The sequence below is a fragment of the Chiloscyllium punctatum genome, chromosome 40 (assembly GCF_047496795.1).
Source record: "Chiloscyllium punctatum isolate Juve2018m chromosome 40, sChiPun1.3, whole genome shotgun sequence".
NCBI lineage: Eukaryota > Metazoa > Chordata > Chondrichthyes > Orectolobiformes > Hemiscylliidae > Chiloscyllium > Chiloscyllium punctatum.
In genome coordinates, this window is record NC_092778.1 from 64,614,689 (window position 1) to 64,636,217 (window position 21,529).

At 41.5% G+C, this 21,529-nt stretch overlaps 1 protein-coding gene across 1 annotated transcript in view; it reads left to right on the forward strand.

Annotated features, from left to right (window-relative positions):
- The first annotated feature begins 4,204 nt into the window (after positions 1 to 4,204).
- Positions 4,205 to 21,529, forward strand: part of gspt1 (G1 to S phase transition 1) — a 50,506-nt gene continuing 33,181 nt past the window's right edge. The window contains exon 1 of the mRNA XM_072560132.1: positions 4,205 to 4,744. Coding sequence (XP_072416233.1) covers positions 4,549 to 4,744 — 196 coding nt within the window. The 5' untranslated portion in view covers positions 4,205 to 4,548. The remainder of the gene's footprint in view (positions 4,745 to 21,529) is intronic.

A 21,529-nucleotide genomic window follows, 5' to 3' on the forward strand; every position in this document is an offset into this window, starting at 1 on the left:
AATGTAGCCCCCACCCCCAGCCAGGTCTGAATTGCTATGGCAACACTGTTGCATGCATATTTTGGCCCAAAGCAATAACTAGTAATAGTAAAAGTTGCAATTTCTTTCTGTGCCATGGCTGAACAAGAAACTCTCCTGATTTTATCGCCTACCATTACTGTATGTTGGAATGATTTACAAGTTCACACTCAACTTGTTTGGTCATACTGTAAACTTACCTTCCTTGGCCCTCCAGTCCTGGAGTGAGACTGGAATCTGGAACGTCTTTGGTTAAGAGGCATGGATGCCATGCACTGTGCCATAATACTTCCTCCTCCTCTTCCATTATATATGATAACACTTCAAATGAACTTTGAAGATTTCTTATGTTTGAAATCATCGATACATTGTACAATTATTGAACATGGACATCTCAATAGATGCTTGCATGATGTTGTTCCAGATAGCAACTAGAGGAATGTTCAATATGCAAGTCTAATCTTAAAATTATTTGAGGGGTGTTCATTAAGAAGACCAATTGTATGCAACCTATGCTAGTGTTATCTTCATGAGATTGTAAGAAGAGGAGTAGGCCATTCAGCCTGTCGAACCTGCTCCATCATTTAATATATATACGGCTGATTGAACATTTCAATATCTTTTAGCCACACTATCCCATGACACTATTGATAAACAAAAAATTATCAACCTCTACTTTAAATAGATTCAGAACTCCAGCCATTGCTCAAGTTCTGAAACGCAGAGTTAAAGCTTGTATATCTAATGACACTTCCTTCAGATGTGTCTGTCTGAGACTCATGCAGCAATCTTTTCGATTTTCAGTTCCAGTTGCATGGAGACTCCTCTGAGGTCTGTGCACAGGAGCGACTTCAGAACCAGATGTCAGTGCTACAATCAATCACCATGCACGGAACTTTGGATCACAACTTAAAGGGAACATTGAACACACAGTATGTCCAACACTTAACACATATAATAGGATTTACACATAGGAACAGGAATAGGCCAATCAGCTTGTCAAACACACACCATCATTCAATATGATCATGGTTGTTTGAACACTTCAGTAGTTTTATCTATCATATCCCCCTAACCCTGTACACTGCTGGTAATCAGATATCTATCAATCTTTACCTTAAACATAATCAAAGACTGAGCTTCCATGGTCTCTGCTGTGAGGAACTTAACAAAAGCCTTCTGAAAATCTAAGTATTCTACGACCCATTGATTCTCCTGAGACAGGCAAGAAGGGGTAAGATTATAAATAACTTGGATGAGGAGGTTGAGAGGTGGGTTAGTAAATTTGAGATGACACAAAGGTTGGAGGTGCCATTGATATATCAAGGGCTACTGCAGGCTGCAGCGCGATATTGACAGGATGCAGAGCTGGGTTAAGAAATGGCAAATGGAATTCAACCTGGATAAATGCGAAGTGATGCATTTTGGAAGGTCGAAATCGAATGCTGAATATAGGATTAAAGACAGGATTCTTGGCAGTGTTGAGCAACAGCGGGATCTTGGTATTCAAGTGCATAGATACCTCAAAGTTGCCACCCAAGTGGATAGGGTTGTTGAGAAAGCAAACGGTGTTTTGGCTTTCATTAACAGAGGGATCGAGTTTAAGAGCCACGAGGTTTTGCTACGACTTTACAAAATGCTGGTGAGACTACACTTGGAATATTATGTCCGGTTCTGGTTGCCCTATTAGTGGAAAGATGTGGAGAGGTTGCAAAGAAGGTTTACCAGGATGCTCCCTGGGACTGGAGGGCTTGTCTTACAAAGAGAGGTTGACTAAGCTTGGACTTTTCTCCCTGGAGAGAAGGAGGAAGAGAGGTGACCTGATCAAGGTGTACAAAGTAATGAGAGGCATCAATAGAGTCGATAGCCAGAGATTTTTCCCCAGCACAGGATTGATTGCTACAAGGGGTCATAGTTTTAAGGTGTTAGGAGGAAGATATAGAGGAAACATCAGAGGTAGCTTCTTTACCCAGAGAGTTGTGAACGCATGGAATGCATTGCCAGCGGTGGTGGTGGAAGCAGAATCAACAGAGACATTCAAGCAACTGCTGGACTGCATATGGACAGCAGTGAATTGAGGGGTGCATGGGTTAGGTTATGTTATGTTAGATTAGGATTATTGCTCGGCACAGCATTGTGGGCCAAATGGCCTATTCTGTGCTGTACTTTTCTATGTTTATTCATTTTGTGACTAACATCTTCAAAAACTCCAACAATTTTGTCAAACTCTCATTCACAAATTCCTGTTGACTATGTTCAAGTGAATTATTATCATCCAGGTGTCGCTGGATTCCTACATTTCCCCAATAAATATTGTATGACTGACAGCTCTGTAGTTGTGTGTTTTCTCTTTCTTGCTCCATTTCTAAATCATTGACTCAGATGTACAGCATCAAGTCCCATTTGCCAGCATTTGGCCCATATCTCTCAAAACCCTTCCTATTCATATTTCCATCCAGATTCATAGATCCGATCCATACACGCACCACCCTCTGTATGAAAACTTTGCTCATCAGGTCCCTTTTAAATCTTTCCCTTGTGAGTGACATTTGCTGGCTTCCAATCCATAGGAATCATACCAGAATCTATCAAAGCTTGCAAGATAATCATCAATGTATCTAGTATCTTCGTAACCACCTCCTTCAACACATTGGGAGGTAAACCATGAGGTCCTTGGGACTTTTCAACATTCAACCCATTAATTTCTCCAGTACTATATTCTGACTAATGCTAATTTTCTTTCAATAACTTATTCTCCATAGCCGCTTGGATCTCTGGGAGATTTATGGTATTATTCTGAATGGAAACAAATACAAAGTAGTCATTTAGCTTGTCCACCATTTCTCTGTGTCCCATTACAAATTCTCCCACAATGGACCCATGTTCTGTTTAGGTAAAAACAATGACTGCAGATGCTGGAAACCAGATTCTGGATTAGTGGTGCTGGAAGAGCACAGCAGTTCAGGCAGCATCCAAGTAGTTTCGAAATCGACGTCTCGGGCAAAAGCCCTTCATCAGGAATAAAGGAATTCCTGATGAAGGGCTTTTGCCCGAAACGTCGAATTCGAAGCTCCTTGGATGCTGCCTGAACTGCTGTGCCCTTCCAGCACCACTAATCCAGAACCATGTTCCGTTTATCCTAACTCTGTGATATTCAGCCATCTCTTGATTTGGAAACATTTCTTAAGAAGTTATTCCTGAACAGGTGGTGAAGGTAACTGTCTTTGTTGGGTGCTCGTCTATCCTGCTGAGACCTTGTATTATTTTTTGTCAAACATTGAGATCCTTTGATGATAGTGACTTCACCATTTCAATTGCTGCAACGTGGTTTCCCACCCCAAACAATATGTTCTAATTGCAAGATTTTAGACTCATTTTTAGAAAGCGTAAAACCAAAAATTCCTATCGACGTTCATATAACTGATTCCACTGGATGTTTAAACCAGTCCATGTATTTGTTCCGGAGAAGAGTCACTGGATTCGAAAGATAACCGTTTTTCCTTTTCATAGAGACTGCCAAACCCGACGAGCTCCTCCAGCATTTTCTGTCTTTATTTTATTCGCCTGGAGTGTCATTTTCAGGTCCCTTTAAAGAGAACGTTTCAGTTACATAAGGCTGTGTCGCAGAATATTCGTAGTTATAAGACACCGCTGCAATTTTGTCGAATGGTTGCAGAGCGTGTTTTAAAAGAAGCGACATCATTAATTAATTGTCGAGCTCAGCGAAGTTCCAGGCTTGAATCAGCGGATCACCAGGCCGAGCATTTCCAGTCGTGCGAGCTTTGTCTTCCACGGTACGGCCACTCGGTGTTTTAGTTGAAGGTCTGAACACGCATGGGAAATGCGGAGGGGCGAGGGTGGTATTTAAAGGCTTAGGTTGCATTATTTCTGATGTATTCCCTCCTCTCCTCCCCGCCCCGCCCAGCGACACGAAAGCGCTGATTCTTCAAACTCCGGCTAACGGGCAGCCGCTCGAGCGCCTGGCGGGGAGGAGAGGGGTCACCCATCCGGGCATTTGATAGGGTGGATGGGGGGGCGGGGAAGCCGGGACGGAAGGGATTGTGGGATATGTAGTCTACGGGGGCCTATTGTTGGGAGCGATGGTAGCGGCGGGAAGCAGGACTACAACTCCCAGCGGGTAATTGGGAAGTGGGGTGGTGGGTGAGTGCGGGCGCCTGCGCAGAGGCCTCCGTGGACCTGGCAGTGGAACGCGTCAGTGCTGTCGGGAGAGACACACGCGAGGAGTCGGAGCTCGCGGGAGGCTGTCGGTTTCTTCTACCACCAGCACCGGCGGTGGAGTCTCGGTGCTCTCCTCCCTTCCCACACCACCCTCTTCAGCCTCCATTCGGACACCCACCTACCGGACGGGGAGAAACATCACCACAAAAGGAACGGTTGTGGTGGTGGTGGTGGTGGTGGTGCTGGAGGGGGGGGGGAAGAGAGAGGGGGAAAAAAAAGGAAAGAGCCTTTTCGGGAAAAAAAGGGGGTGCGACGTTATTTTTTGAATCCGGTGACATTCTGAGCGCGGCCATGGATTCGAAAGACGTGGCGGATTACGCCCCGGATTCCTGGGAGCTGGCGGCCGACACGGATGTTGAGGCCCAGATGAATTCCTCCTTCTCCCGGCTCAATGTGAACGCCAAACCGTTCGTCCCCAATGTGCACGCAGCGGAGTTTGTACCCTCCTTCCTGAGGAGCTCAGACGAGGCCGGGGAGACGCTAGAAGGTAATGAGACACAGTCCCCCACCCGCCTACAATTTTTATATCGTTTAACATTTAAAACGCACAAATCGCCGAGGCTGCGGAGTCGGCGTGAGCCCGGCTGGCGGCAGGCCTCCGAGTTGAGGCCTTTGTTCCGTTGAAGCATGGGAGGTGGGACTGGGGGAGCTTGGGAGGGGTTGGATTGACCGCCTTCCACAGGACGGGGGCTCATAGTGTCTATACTCCTCTTCCTCCCCCACCTCCACGATTCACTCTGGTGTATTTTTTTCTTGCCCAAATTGCAGCCAGAATGGGGCGAGCTGTTCGCCTGTTTTGTGCCTGGATGACAGGCGTGGTTGGGAGGGGGGGGGGGGAAGGTTTCTACCTTAACTTGGAAATAAAAGCCCTCTGCCTTGTCCCCCCCCACGTCGACTTGAAGTTTTTCGGAGGCGAATAGGGTTTCTCACAACTTTCTTTAGAGCTATATTCCATTCGCCTGTCTGTATGTCCCTCTACTTTTACTCCTCCTTGCGAAATATTCCATATGTTAGACTGGCGGGGGGAGGACTATGCTGCACTACTCGTGGCCTGAGGCCTGGACGTGAAAACCGACCTCCGTCTCAATCTTGTGGTTCATACAATTCCTGTTCCGCTTCGGCATATCGAGAGGCAAAAAACACTGAAGGATCATTTTAAACGGGCATTAATGTCTGCGCCGTGTATTCCGGCTTTTCGGACGATGCTGGGAGTGTTGAATTACAAGAAAACTTTGAGCCGCGTAGTTATTTTCGCCTATGACTTCATTTATTTATAGTCAATGAAGGTCCTAGTTAGGTTTACAGGCAAAAAAAATCGGTCACCGGTATTTATGAATCGATGGTTTAACTTTGGAGATGCAATTGTAGCTAATTTGCAGAAACCTTCGAAACTGTTCAACTTAAATTGGCATGGGGGAAATTGTTAGGAGCCTGAGCCTACTGTATATAACGCAATCGCGTCGCTAAATTGCATGCTGGCATGCCAGCATTTACAAGTACTGTACGGTAATTGTCGTGTTGGCTACTTTCAGCACTTTGTTTGAAGACATCCATCCTACAAACAACAATTAATGCTCATGGATTTATGAGACGGTATGTATTTGTGTTGTAGTTGTGACATTTCTAGTGGTCAGTCTAATTTATAGAAAGTAAACTACAGTGCAATAGCAGAGAAATATTAAGGCCTCGAGTTTTATGTTGAATACAACACACAAACACACTTTCCTCTAAACATTTGGACTTTTTCATCTAGTTGAATAGGGTGGAGTTACAAGTTAGATTCAGGTCTTGATTGCAAGATAGTTGTTATGCAGCTGTGTCCTGAGAATGACAGGGATAACTGCCTGTTTGTACAGCTGAAAGCTCCTTGTATTCGTTTTAAGTAGACCCTGTGAACTGTGACAGTTGGAAGGCATTTGTTTTCTGGTCTATGGTTTGTTCTTGTTCAATTTCTCCTCCACACTCTGAATATAACCAGATCTGGAATTGCAGTTTGTGTTTCCATGTCTCTCTCTTGGACACTGGAATAACTTATGGGAGAAGTTACTTATGGAATACTACCTTCAACCTTTTAAGAGAAAACTAAGCAAATGGATTTTGATAACTACGTTATGTATATTTTGTATTGAAGTAGCAGTTCCAGTTTTCCATGTACTGCAATTTCTATTCTGATTTTTAAATAAGTTTTTTATTTTTACAAACCATTCCTCCCCATTTACCAACTATAGGGGGTTTTAAACTTATATTGGTTACAACATAAGTAAGCAAGGTGTTAATATTTTGGTATGGTGGTGTGGCAATGATGAACGGTGTGATCCATAGGTCGCTACGTAAAGTAAACTTTTGGCAATACTTCTTGACCTGAGTTCAAGTTGCAACTCCTGGTCACCAGCTATAAAGTTCAGACATTTTTCCGGACCTTTGTGTTAATCTAAAGAAAGAAAGAAAATGATCGTTTTGAAGTGCAAAAACTGAGGTGGCTGACATTTGTTACCCTTCCCTAATAGTGCTTGAGCTGAGTGGCTTACCTGACAATATTGGAGGCCACTTTAGAATCTGACATTCAGTGGATCTCAACCCTAAGTTAGGATGGCAGATTTCCCTCCCTCAAGGACATTAGTGAACAAAATAGGCTTTACAAAGATGAATATTGTTTTGTGCTTGCCAACATGAGACTGACTTTCACTTCAAGTATTTTAGAATTCAAATTCTGCCAGCTTCTGTGGAATTTAAACCTGTGCCTGGGCCCCTGAATTGCAACTTGAGTGAAATAGTCATTTCATCCCAAAATACCAGCGCATTCCTGCTCTAATATTAAAGGGAATATAGCTCTGAGAAAGAGAATACATGCATACTTGATCATCACTGGTGTTGATACTCCTTAAAGTAACAAAGATGTCCTTGGAGTGTGCAGACGCCAGGGCAATGTAACCCATCATTTGGGTATGATTACCTTTTATTCTTCAAACCATTGGTAAATAATTATTGATCATTTTAAGACTTAAATTTTTTAAGCACTTTAACATGAAGTATCCCTTTTCTTAAGACAGATTCAGCCTAACAGAATTTCAGGATGGGAATGAATGACCCATTTAGTGAGGAAAGTCCTACAGCAAGCTGTTAACAGTTTCAGTGCAATTTAGGTTTGACCGCAAGTGCTATATATGAAGTAGGGAGAAAACAGTGAGGAATCTGGTGTTTTGGCTAAAATGAACTTGAATTCAGGATAGTTTGGAATGTAAGGGCATAACACTGACGAGCAATTTGTAAGTGAGGGTTTATTCCTGAGTAACAGCTTTATTGTTATATCCAAATATTTGCAACAGGAATCTGTCAGACAATATTTATGCATCATCCCCAGCTGCAGGTGCAACTCTTTCTGTAGTATTTTGTATATTAATTTCTGCTGTGTATTTGCACACCAGCTTGATTATACTTTTTGAAAATTCCTGAAGGACAGCTGGTGAAGACTGTTGAAAGCAAAGTTTGTAGCCAAGGTCAAGTTTGTTTCTGCGATAGTGTTGCAGATAATGCTGTGTGCAGCATGGAGCCTTATTGATGGTGAACAATTTTATTGTCAAAAATACAAATCTAGAAGGCTAAAACATGGGAATGTTTTTAAGTCTATGAAGGATGTAGAAATGGTGACCATGAAAAATTATATTTCAGAAAAAATGATCCTCGTTGTGGACTGGATCTGGGATCAGCACTTTTAACTTCATGTCTAACAGCTGGAATATCAATGGAATTTGAATGTTCATTTCTGGCAATCAATACCAGGAGTGACTTTCTAATATTATAAAGATTTACCTCCATGATATCAGCTACAGATGGCAGCATAACTACTGTTCAGGTCCAGCTTCTAAATTGAAATTGACCTTTGACAATGATTTTATGCTTGTGTGTTTTTAAAAAAATTCCTTGTGTGGAAAACATGCATTTACATTCCAAATTTCAGTTGTTGCAAATAAAATAAGAAATTTTGAGTAGATACTTGCTAGAAAGATATGTCAGAACAGGGTGACTTTATATACCCAGAGTTGAGTGTGGTGCTGGAAAAGCACAACAGATCAGACAGCACCCAAGGAGAATCAACATTTCAGGCATTATCCCCTCCCCCCTCTTCCCCCCCACCCCCCTCCCAAAAGGGTTCAGATCTTCATTCCCCAGTACAGATTATTACCAGAATCTTTGTGTAAATGTTGTTAGTAGTGAATAGTCTGTGCAATAACCTTTTTTTCTCTCAGGCACGTCTGATTCATGACATGAATGGGCAAATTAAGATTCAGTAAGATCATAGCTAATCTTATTATCCCACATTCCTACCTCCCTTTAATAACCTTTCACCTCCTAAGCGACAATGTGTCTGCTTATGCCCTTAAAAAAAAACATGTTTTGTTTTCACCACTGTGAGCAAGAAAGCTCCAAAGAGACTGAACCCTCTGTGAGAACACTTCTGTCTTAAATGGATGGTCTCTTTTATTTTTAAAACAGTAACCCCCACTAGTTCTAGGTTTTCCCACCATCTGTTAAGTCCCCTCAATCTTACTGGCTCAACCAAGTTACCTCTTGCCCTTCTGACCTCCAATAGATACAGGCATAGCCTGTTCAACCTTTTCCTCATAAACTAACCCCCTCATTCGAGGTAATAGTCTAGTAAATCTTATGTGAGAGCTGTCTTCTATGTATTTGAGATGTTGTGTTGCACCTCTAGGATAGGTGTGTCTTGAACCAGGATCTTCTGGCCCAGTGATCAGGCAACTACTACCTACCATTGGAGCCAACCAATATCCATCCTTAAATAAGTAGACTAAAGCACAGTGCTCTCTATTCCAGATGTGGTCCCATCATTGCCTTGTACAATTTCACTATAAGTGTGCTTTTCTATTTGGTTCCCTTATATATATAATGTTCTGTTAGCTTTTTTAGCTAATTGCTGAACCTTCATGTAGTCTGCAGTTTGTGCTTGAGGATACTCTGATCCATCTAGATCTCTGCAATCCGACATCACTTGGAAGATATGCTGCTTTTTGATTCTTTCTGCTGGAATGGGCAAACTTCACATGCTTCAACATTGTGCTTGATTTGCCAGACCTTTGCCCATTCACTTAGTCGATTTTTATCTTTAAGACGATAAGATTACACCATTCAGCCCATTGAGTCTGCTCCGCTTTTTGATGTCTAATATATTTCTCAACTCCATTCTCTTGCCTTCCTTGCATCTTCACAGCTTGCTTTCCTATCTCAGGAACCGTCCTCAGCAAGTTGAGCAACTCTACTGTCAATCTTTTTAAAAATTATTTCTATGAAGTTTTAAGAAAAGTTGAGAATCCAGCACTAGCCCTGTGGCACACTGCACGTAACATCTTCCCAACCAAAAGTGCCAATTTATGCCTACTGTTTCCTGTTGAGTAGCCAATCTTTTAAACATATCAATACGATGCCCCATACATAGCTATTCTGCAATAAGCTTTGTTGAAACTTGTCAAATGTATTCTGGAAATTGGAGAACTGTCATCCACTGGTTCCTGTTTATCCATAGAATGTTATTTTGTCAAACCGCACCAATTTAATTACTAATTTTTAATAAAATTTCTTTTTTATAAAGCTGCATTGATTATTGATGCTGTCTTGCACTTTTCTAAGTGTTCTGCTATAATGTTAGTATCTGACCTATAGTAGGTGTTAAGCACCTATTCGAGACGGCTCAGGGAATCCCTGGTGGACTCTACTTGCAAGCCTCTCTTGGTTCTTCCCGGAGTTTGTACTCTGTGGTAGTCTGGAATATAAAATTCTTACAGACTGTTTAGTTTAAATTATTACCTTTATTTAGCAGTAGCATCAATGTTACACTGTGTAACATAGATACCTATAAGCCAGGCTTGAACTAAGGTTTTAAACCATTAGAGCGTAGCGGCGCCAGCTTTTATCCGTAAGACTGCTCTCAGGCTACTCTTATTGCTGTAAAGCCAGCTGTCTTTATACAGAAATTGGTATTAAAATTACAAAAACACCACATGCCCTTAGTCAATAAACAGCAATAAAATGGCAATAGTTTGTGGAGAATGAGAAACTCATTGACAGGTCTGAGTACACTTGACTAAGCTACATGCGCATCAAAGTGGGAACTTTTATGAAGCCAGGCCAAATGGCCAATTTCTTTGGCTAGATAACCTTCCTTTTTAACAGTACATCTTGAGAGCTGAGTCTAATCTTGCTCAGCTAACATGCCCAATATCATTGTCCTACAAAATGCCTTTTTTAAAATCATCTTAGATACCCAGAATGTAAATATGTTCATAATATTCCCGGATCTCAGGCTTCAGGAAAAATGCACAAACAATCGATCCATGACAAGCAAATGTGCACTCTAATCAGACCACAGAGTTGATCTTTCCACCAGCTCTGTCCTCACTCTGTCTGTGCCCCTTAACCTCTTGGGTCAGTGAATGTAATTTACAGAAGAATGTTTGTTTTTTCTCTCTTACTCACACATGAACATCTTCCAACATCCTTGCGGTGTCAGTTTCAGCCTTTGTGTGCTCCTAGCTTGTAAGGCTAATGAGACATTCACCTTCTAGAAGAGCTGAGTTTCATAAATTCACACCTGCTCAAGTATGGTATACATGAAAATGTATCAGGAATGTTCTTTTACGTGCATATTCCATGCAGCTTAATTACAAGTTCTCTTCCTATTGAGTATGAGTCTTGTTAAGAGTCTTTGTAGTCTATCAATTTAGTTATCCAACATCCCACTGTGCAATATGCGCATCTCCAGCCCCTGGAGTGAGAAGGAAGTACTACCACACAGTCCAGAAGTAGAGGTTTAGGGTGAAAGGAAAGCTATAAAAGAGACCTAAAGGGTAATGTTTTCATGCAGAGGGTGGTGCATCTGTGAAATGAGCAGCCAGAGGATATGGTGGAGGCTGGTAAATTACAGCATTTTTAAAGGGTATCTGAATGGGTACATGAATAGGAAGGGTTTGGAAGGATATGGGCCAAATGCTGGCAGGTTGGACTAGATTAATTTAGGCTATCTGGTTGGCATGAACAATTTGGACCAACTGGTCTGTTTCCATCCTGTACAGCTGATTCTGACTTCCAATCAAAAGACGGGACTTCTAATAATATTTCTGAACTCAATATTTTCCCAATGCTTTTTGGAAAGAAGTGCGCCTGTTTCCCAAAAGGTTGCCATGCTACCATACGAATTGATGACAGTGCTTCTATATCCTGCTGGCACCTGTAGTAGATCTCCATAAGCTCGAACATTGTTTCTTCAATCCATTACAAAAGTCTTTTGTATTCACATTTCTCACAGATGTCCCCTTATCCAACTTACTTGGTTTGTGTAGCACCAGTCTGCATTAACAGTATTCCCCAAACTAAAACTCTGGCTCATGTCCCTTGAATCCATCATCTGCCAGATGATTATCCTAAACATTGTGCTTGGCTAAGGTATCCAGAAACTCATCCACAACATTTAAGTAATTTTGATATCATGTCCCAATTATTCCAGACCTCATGCGTGATAATCCCCAAAAACAGTTGGAACTCAACCCGACCACCAGGAGTCTTTTTTAAACAGTTCATTCATGGGGTGTGGGTGCTGCTGATTTGGTCAGTATTCAGTTCTAATCTCTAATCTGCAATGAGTTGTTTCATGGAGCACCTGTGTTTTCTTTGAATGCGCAGCCAAGATCACTAGTTAGCCCCATTGTTACTAAAGCTGCAAAACCAAGAAATATTTATTGAAATTTTAAGCATTCACTATTAAACTAGTTTTAATAGTCTGACATGAATATGGACTAAACAAGAAAACATTTTAATAGAAATATCTGCTTTTAAATGACTAATGTTGATATTATGGAGGCGAAAAGTGAGGACTGCAGATGCTGGAGTTCAGAGTCTAGAATGAAGTACTGGAAAAGCGCAGCAGGTCAGGCAGTATCCAAGGAGCAGGGGATTCGACGTTTCAGACATATGATGAAGGGTTTATGCCTGAAACGTCGATTCTCCTGCTCCTCTGGTGCTGCCTGTCCTGGTGTGCTTTTCCAGCACTACACTCCCGACTCTAATGTTGATATTATTATCAATTTAATATGTTTAATGATGCATAATTCCAGTATTTAAGTGACAGTCCTGATAATGGTCCTAACATAGATGGTCAGTAAGTGTACCAGCCATATGTATGGATATGGTGGTTATTTTCAACAACTGCAGGCTTAGATGATTGAAACAAACCCATTTTAGTTACCAGAGAGAGTGCCATGTTTGGCATATTAATCACCACTAAAGCGACTGTCTTTCTTTTTTTCCTTTTTCTGTGTATGCCTTTTTAGAATTTGAACAGCATGTTGGGGTGACTCGTGGATAGACAGGAGGTAAAAGTTCTGTTCCCATTGCACCTTCATGCCAACTTATGTTCCCCATTCAAGGCCACTGCTTAGGCAGTATAATGTGTAAGCTTTTACTTGGTGGCTATGAATGCAAATTACATGATGGTTTGCACATTGTTTAAATAGGCAACTTCAGATGTAAAATACTGAGTACTTGGGGTTGGCTTCCATTTGTAAACTGATGATCCCAACCTCCAACACGCTATCTGTCTCTATCTCAATCGCTGCTCCTCTGTTCCCAGACTGTCACACATAATCTTGTGTAAGTTGCAATTTCCTCACATTGATCATTGAAATGGAGTCATGGAGATGTACAGCATGGAAGCAGACCCTTCGGTCCAACCTGTCCATGCCGACCAGATGTCCCAGCACCCGACCCATATCCCTCCAAATCTTTCACATTCATACACCCATCCAAATGCCTTTTAAATGTTGCAATTGTACCAGCCTCCACCACTTCCTCTGGCAGCTCATTCCATACGTGCCACCCTCTGTGATAAAGTTGCCTCTTAGGTCTCTTTTTATATCTTTTCCCTCTCATCCTAAACCTATGCCCTGTAGTTTTGGGCTCCCTGACTGCAAGGAAAAGACTTTGTCTATTTATCCTATCCATGCCCCTCATAATTTTGTAAGCCTCTATAAGGTCACCCCTCAACCTCTGATGCTCCAGGGAAAACAGCCCCAGCCTGTTTAGCCTCTCCCTATACCTCAAATCTTCCAACCCTGGAAACATCCTTGATCAAAGCATAATTTTCTTTTCTCACCCATGAGTTCAACGCACTTGTCAATTCCATGCTATTTCACTTTGTTTGCAGCCTCATCCAGTACTTATTTGGCTGGCCTCCTCCCTCATTTGACTTCATCTGCTCTTGCAAAGCCGTATAGCCTGTGTTATATTTTAGACCAAATAATTTTCACTGATCACCATGTCCTTCCTGAATTAGTGGTTTTCAATCTTTTTGTGGCTAGTAGATGTTCATGTATCCTGTTGGCTAGCTTTCTGCCTTTTTGACCAATGTAGTGTTTGTTACCGTAGCCCCAGTCCCCTACATCAAAGGCAACTCAGAAAGGACTGCCAGACTGCTTAGACCTCTTGGCATCAAGGTAGCCCACAAACTCATCAACACAGTAAAACAGCAGCTAATGAACTTGAAAGACCCGATACAGACAACAAGCAAAACTAATGTCATTTACAAAATACCTTGCAAGAACTGTGACAAACAGGCCGAAAACTAGCAATCAGGATACAGGACCATCAACTCGCCACAAAATGACATGACCCACACTCATGAGCATCCTTACATGCGGTTGAGGAAGGACACCACTTCGACTGGGACAACATATCCATCTTTAGGGCAAACCAAGCACAAGAATTGAGACATGCACAAGAATTCCTGAAGCATGGCATTCCAACCAGAATTCTCTCAATAAACACACTCTATTTGTCACCCCCACACCCCTGAGAGAAGAACAACAGGAAATGGCATCACCACTGGAAAGGACATCACCCAAGGAAACCTAAATACATAAATGGAAAGCAGGTCACTAACACAAAGCATCTGAAAATGAACTTTCCAGCTCAGTGAGCAAACTTAGTGTACAAATCTGGAGCTGTCACTTTTTTTCCTCCCAAATCTGCTGAGTGTACGGAACAAAAGTCCGCAGGGCTAGATGTGCCTAAGGATCATAGAATCTCTACAATGTAGAAGTAGGCCGTTTGTCCATAAAGTCCTCCCCGAGCCTCTGAAGAGCATCCCACCCAGCCCTATCCCCATAACCCTGCATTTCTGCTGGCTAACCAGCTAGTTGCGTGTCCCTGGATACAATGGGCAATTTAGCTTGGCCAGTCCACCTAACCTACATATTGTTGGAGCTATAGCTACATGAATTCATTTTATACTTGCACTGTGCAGTGTTTGTATCTTTTTAATCTATAAATATTTCTAGGGGATCACAACATGTTACCAGATGCATGAGACACTTCTGATTGAAGTCTTGACGTTTGAAAGAATGTCATGGAGATGCACTCAAATTGTTGTGATTTATATCAGTCAATTGTGTCTTCATTCAAAAATTAGTTTCAATGTGAACTGAAGAAACAAATGCCTTGACATTTCATATTGAAGGTAAACTGCAAGTAGTGTTGCTGTTCCAGTTGTGTGGAACAAGGTAGAATAAGTTGAGTAAATGAAAAGACTAGTAAGATTTCGAAGTAAGGAAGATAATTGTGCTGAGCCAGCTTGGACTCAGCTGGACAAATAGACGCCATGTGTTGTGATCTTTCTGATTGTGATGCCTGTTGACCAGGAGACTTGGAGCTCTGCTCTTTTTATGAAATGCATTCAATTTGTAACAGAAGTGAGCAGTATATGATTTGTTTATACTGGCATGTGCCTTCTCCAATTGTGTACATAAACTCTCTAAGTGTTCTTCTTTTCCTCCGTCTTCATTGCTATCCAACTTTACTCGTAGCTGTGCTGTTCCAATAATTGCCCAGTTTGGGTGTGAGGACTACATTCAGTCCATTTGATAAAGAAATTTCTTCTGAATTCTTTGGATGCCATCTGTATGGCCCATAGTTTGTGTTTCAGTTATCACAGATACAGAATTGGTGTTGGTTTTCTTGATCTCTTTAGCAAGGGAGTAATACAATGCTATCTCAAGTGTACTTGAGCAGACACCAGTGCTCAATGTACAATATCACAAAATAGGTACCTCTAATGGACAGTAGTGTCTATTGAACTACATTATCTGCTAAAATCCAAGTGGAGCTTGTGGCAAAGTGCTACCAGCTAGCCAAGAGGACATATATAAAGGAGCATGTTACTGAAATGCTGTCTTTATCCACAGCTGCTGACTGTTGAAGTTGTCAGAAGAGATTACATTTGATATATTTTGACTCCAAATAACTGATTTTTGCTTCTAATTTGTCATATTCTGCATATGACACATTGTGCCTGGTACCTTCTGTTGCTATCAGCATGATGAATGTGGTGCTTTTCACTTAATCCCGGGGGTGGCAAATAGCAATTTGATGTGAATCTTGCCATGTAATTGAAAGCTGGAAAATCTAAATCCAGCCAGAATTAACTTCACATTCAATAATGTTATCCCTTTTGGCAAATAATTTGGTTTGTGTGCCCTAATTAATTCATTTTGGTATAAAAATCTTTTAAAAGTAGTTTGAGACAAAAATAAGCAAGATAAATAGCCTGTTTGTTAGGAATTTTTTTTTCCCCAAGAGAAATACAATATGTCCAATCTTTTGGCCAACAGACATGTTGAGAACCATGCTCATAGAATCAAAATAACTGTCGTTTTGTTTGCAGAATTATTACGCGTGCTTCAGAGCAAAACATACATTTGATCATTGAGGGCTGTATTAAAAAGGAAAGGAAGCTAATCTCAGACTTTGAGAGGTTTATGATTTGTGAGCAGCAGAGTGAATTCATTCCAAAAACTCTGCAAGAAACAGCTTCCAATTTAGATGGGGGAGTATGGAAACTCCATTCAACATTCTGTTGTGTTACACTTGTTAGATATTGTTGAAATGTGTTTTGGCTCAGTATCGATTAAGGACTGATTTTTTATAAAATTGAACTCTTAAATCTCTTAGAGTATTTCTACTTGCCCTTACACCTAACCCTGACTTGTGTAGATTGGGTACTTGTGTTCTTGATCTTTAAGCCAAAGAAGAATGTTCCCCATGAATATTTCTTCTGGATTTCCTTCTGGCCAGAATGATACTTAAGATGAGGATTTGTTTTTGGTGTTTTGTGTGATTGTAGGCAGGTAAGAGTGTTTATAGATAGACTTCTTAAAAAAAAGTCTTACTGGAGGAGCAGACTTACTAACTAAAACAGGCCTTGAGAGAGAATCCATGCTTGCCGGTGCTGGGCCATGACTGCGCCCACCTCCCCCTCCACCCCACCCCAACCCCACACACACACCACGTCGCATCTGAGTAATGCGCATCGAGTGGGTGTTGACTTGGGTTAACTGTTTCCATGCCAAACAACCACGTTAATGAGAAGAAAAAGTTCGGATTTCAGAGCTTCTTGGACTTTGGAACTTTTGGATAAAGGATCGACTACCTGTATTGCCTTCGTATTTTCATGGTGTCATTTTTTAATTAACGCTCTTACATTTCCAGAATGAAAAAAGTCAAAAACTTATGTCGGGCAGCATCTGTGGATAGTGTGTTAATATTTTGGGTTGGTTATTTTGCATAAGAACCCTGTTTCTATAGTTGTATTTCACAGGATCACGTGATTCAGTATTATCCACTGTGTTTTGATTTTCTACTGCATTTCATAATATGACTTGATCAGGTTACTCAGGTCTATACGTACTTGGCATATATGAATAACAGTAAGACAAACGCAAAGCTGGGAGACTGGGCTAGTGGATGAGGCAGCTGATTTGACTGCATTGGCCACACCTAGAGTTTGGGTACTGCACTCTCACTGTTAATGAAAACACCTTGAAAATTGAAGACACTTAATTCAATATCCTACTGGTTTTGTTTGCTTCTTTGATTACATGTTTAGCGTTGTCTACTAATATTGGCCTCTTCAAACGGTAATGGACCAATGTGGGATCAGACTCCTGAGTTGGGTAATCAACCAAGATAACTTTTGTGTGAAGAGGTTTAAAAGAAAACTGACTAGCTCTTCTTGAGTGCTTAATAAAAGAATGTTTGTTTATACTGTGGGATTCTGACAGGGTGTTAGCTTGTTTTTGATTTTGAATAATTAAGGATAAATTTAGCTAAGAAATAAACAGAGCCTAAAAGATTTGGGTTGAAGGAGCCCTGTCTAGGGGCCAAAAGTGAATAGTGTACCTCTCTTAGGTAGATGGGACGAATAAAGGATAGCTCAGTTACTTAGGTGTAAAAGTATAGTTTTGTAAAAACTGTAGACAAAGTGTGTTTGTTTGGTTTTTTTAAAAAATCAGATTAATGAAATACTGAAAAAAAGTATAAGTTTTATGTCGAGGGTTCAAAGCAGTTGTAGTTCATAGACCAGAGTCGGGGAGAAGCAGCTATGTCAGTTATAAAGATTTGGTGTGAAAGAATAATGCCCCTGGATTTGACTTGGTCTAAATTGGTAGTGTTGGGGAATACATGAGGTATTTTGATGGCTTGAAAGATCTTAAAACACATGTTCTATCTTTAAATAGCTTGGTTTGCTTTTTCTTTTGTTTGGTTCTGTTAAAAATTTTAATATGCAGCCATCTGTATCTATGTTTAGTGCATGGCAACTGTTATATCAGGACAATTGATGTTTCAAGTACAAGACTCATTCCTATTGAAGGGTTTGTTCCCGAAACATCGATTCTCCTGCTCCTCAGATGCTACCTGACCTGCTGTGCTTTTCCAGCACCATACTCTCTACTCTGATCTCCAGCATCTGCAGTCCTCACTTTCTACTAACTGTTGTATCAGGCCAGATTTAATTCTGGCATCTGACTTGTCCATTAGTAGCCTCAGCTGTGATTATAACATCGTGTACTCTCGAACACTCCACCATTTAACTCGTCACGGCAGGGGAGACCCATCAACAGTGTTAGCAATCCGTTTTATGTAGTAGATGCAAAAATTTTTATAGTTCAGAAAAATCAGTTGTCACATTCCTCTTTTAAAAGGGTATATTCCCAGACCATTGTTTTGTGTACTGTAAGTTGGAGGGCACGAATTTTGTACAAGGGCAGGTGCATTACACTGTGGCACACTATGTAGTGTGGTGCCACGAGGAGACTGCTATGTGTAAGTTCATCTGATTTTTGTAGAAATTATTTTCAAAGTGTTGTTTCCAACTTGAGCTTTTCATTTGAGTGCTCACTTGATTTTTGTGCTAGCCTTTGATACAACTAATTAAATTTTTTTTCCATGGGATGTGTTGCTTGCTGGGTTGGCATTGATTGCCCCTTCCCAGTTGCCCTTGAGAAAATGATGAGTTACCAAACTGAGTTGTTTGGCCAAGAATTGTTAACTGAAACATACTAAAGGGAGTGTGAGGCAACGGTCAGGGACAGGATAAAAGCCAAAGAGAAAGCATATAAGATCATGGAAAGCATTGGGAAGCCTATAAAGGACAACAGAGGATAATGAAAGAAATAAGAGAAGCTAGCCATTAATATTAGTAGACAGGGTTGTAAGAGTTTTCCATGTATAAAGGGCAAAAGTGGGCTGGAGAAGCAGTAATGGGAAATGAAGAAATGGCTGAGGAACTGAATAACTGCAATGAACTGCCTGGAGAAGTGGCAGACGCTGGTAAAATTACAGCATTTAAAAGGCATCTGGATGAGTATATGAATAGGAAGAATTTAGAGGGATAAGGGCCAAGTGCTGGCAAATAGGACTAGGTTAGCCTAGGATATCTTGTCAGCATGGATGAGTTGGACTGAAGGGTCAATTTCTGTGCTGCATATCCCTATGACTCTTAGGTACTTTGTGTCAGTCTTCACAGTGGAAGACACGAGTAATATCTCAAAACTTCGAGAGTCAGGGGACAGATGAGTATAGTGGCGATCACCAAGGAGAAGGTGCTACAAAAACTGAAAGGTCTGAAAGTTGATAAATCACCAGGACCAAATGGGTTAAACCTCAGTTCAGAAGGAGATAGCTGAAGAGGTAGTGGAGACTTTAGTAGTGATCTTTCAGAAATCACTGGAGTCAGGGAAGGTCCCAGAGGACTGGAAAATGGCTAATGTAACTCCTATGTTTAAAGTGGGAGCAAACCAAAAGATGGGAAATTATAGGGCGATTAGCCTGACCTCAGTCGTTAGTACGATTTTGGAGTCCATTGTATAGGATGAAATTTCTGAATACTTAGAAGTCCATGGTAAAATAGGACAAAGTCAGCATGGTTTCAGTAAGGGGCGGTCATCCCTGGCAAATCTGTTAGAATTCTTTGAGGAAGTAATGAACAGGTTAGACCAACAGAGCTGATTTTTTTATTATCTATCTGGGATTCCAGAAGGCCTTTGATAAGATGTCGCACAGGAGGCTGTTGAGTAAGATAAGGACCCATGGTGTTAGAGGCAAGGTGCTAGCATGGATAGTAGATTGGCTATCTGGCAGAAAGCAGAGGATGGGGATAAAAGGGTCCTTCTCAGGATGGAGGCTGGTGACATGTTCCACAAGGGTCCGTGTTGGGACCACAACTTTGTATTTTCTACATTAATGATCTGGTTGAAAGAAGTGAAGACATTCTGGTTAAGCTTGCAGATGATACAAAGATAGGTGAAGGGACTGGTAGTATTGAGGTGGGGAGGCTGCAGAAGGATTTGTACAGGTTAGGAGAGTGGGCAATCAAGTGTCAGATGAAATACGTGGGGAAGTGTGAGGCCATGCACTTTGGTAGGAGGAATAGAGGTAATAAGTATTTTTTTAAATGGGGAGAAAATTCAGAAGTTTGAATTACAAAGAGACTTGGGAGTCCTAATCCAGGATTCTCTTACGGTAAACTTGCAGGTTGATTCAGTAGTTAGGGTGGCAAATGCCACCCTGTCATTTAAGTCAAAAGGACTAAAAAATAAAAGCAAGAGATGTACTTCTGAGGTTTTAAGGCTCTGGTCAGACCACATTTAGAGTATTGTGAGCAGTTTTGGGCCTCATAAGACAGGAAGGATGTATTGGCCCTGGATTGGGTCCAGAGGAGATTCATGAGAATGGTCCCAAGAATTAAAGGCTTAATATATATGAAGAATGTTTGAGGACTCTGGGACTACCGAGTTTGGAAGAATGAGGGGAAAGGTTGAGCCAGAGAGTGGTGAATCTATGGAATTCATTGCCACAGAAGGCTGTGGAGGCCAGGTCACTGAGTATATTTAAGACACAGATAAGTTCTTGATTGCTAAGGAGATCAAGGATTACGGGGAGAATACAAGGAAATGGGGTTGAGAAACCCATCATCCATGATTGAGTCTGCTCTACCATTCAATGGGCCAAATGGCCTAATTTCTGCTCCAATGTCTTATGGTTCGAACTGCCTATCCTCCTCCGTCAACTGTTGCTATTGGTTGTTTAATTGTATCAGTTGCTCAAAGAAGACATCACATTATCCACCAAGGGTGGCAAAATTATTGGGTAAATTGGCTGATAAGAAGCCATGTATCATGCTCCTGATTTCTTTGTAAACTTTACTGATCAAGGAAAGACATTCAAACCTTTAAATGTTCTCAAAGTTTGTGAGAAGATTTGTAGCTCAGGTGCTCGTTGTTGTGGTTCTGTTCGCCTAGCTGGGAATTTGTGTTGCAGGCGTTTCGTCCCCTACCTAGGTGACATCCTCAGTGCTTGGGAGCCTCCTGTGAAGCGCTTCTGTGATGTTTCCTCCGGCATTTATAGTGGTTTGAATCTGCCGCTTCCGGTTGTCAGTTTCAGCTGTCCGTTGCAGTGGCTGGTATCTTGGGTCCAGGTTGATGTGCTTATTGATTGAATCTGTGGATGAGTGCCATGCCTCTATGAATTCCCTGGCTGTTCTCTGTTCGGCTTGTCCTAGAATAGTAGTGTTGTCCCAGTCGAATTCATGTTGCTTGTCATCTGCTTGTGGGGCTACTAAGGATAGCTGGTCGTGTCGTTTTGTGGCCAGTTGGTGTTCATGGATGCAGATCATTAGCTGTCTTCCTGTTTGTCCTATGTAGTGTTTTGTGTAGTCCTTGCGTGGGATTTTGTAGACTACATTGGTTTTGCTCATGCTGGGTAATGTAGTCTACAAAATCCCACGCAAGGACTACACAAAACACTACATAGGACAAACAGGAAGACAGCTAATGATCTGCATCCATGAACACCAACTGGCCACAAAACGACACAACCAGCTATCCTTAGTAGCCCCACACACAGATGACAAGCAACATGAATTCGACTG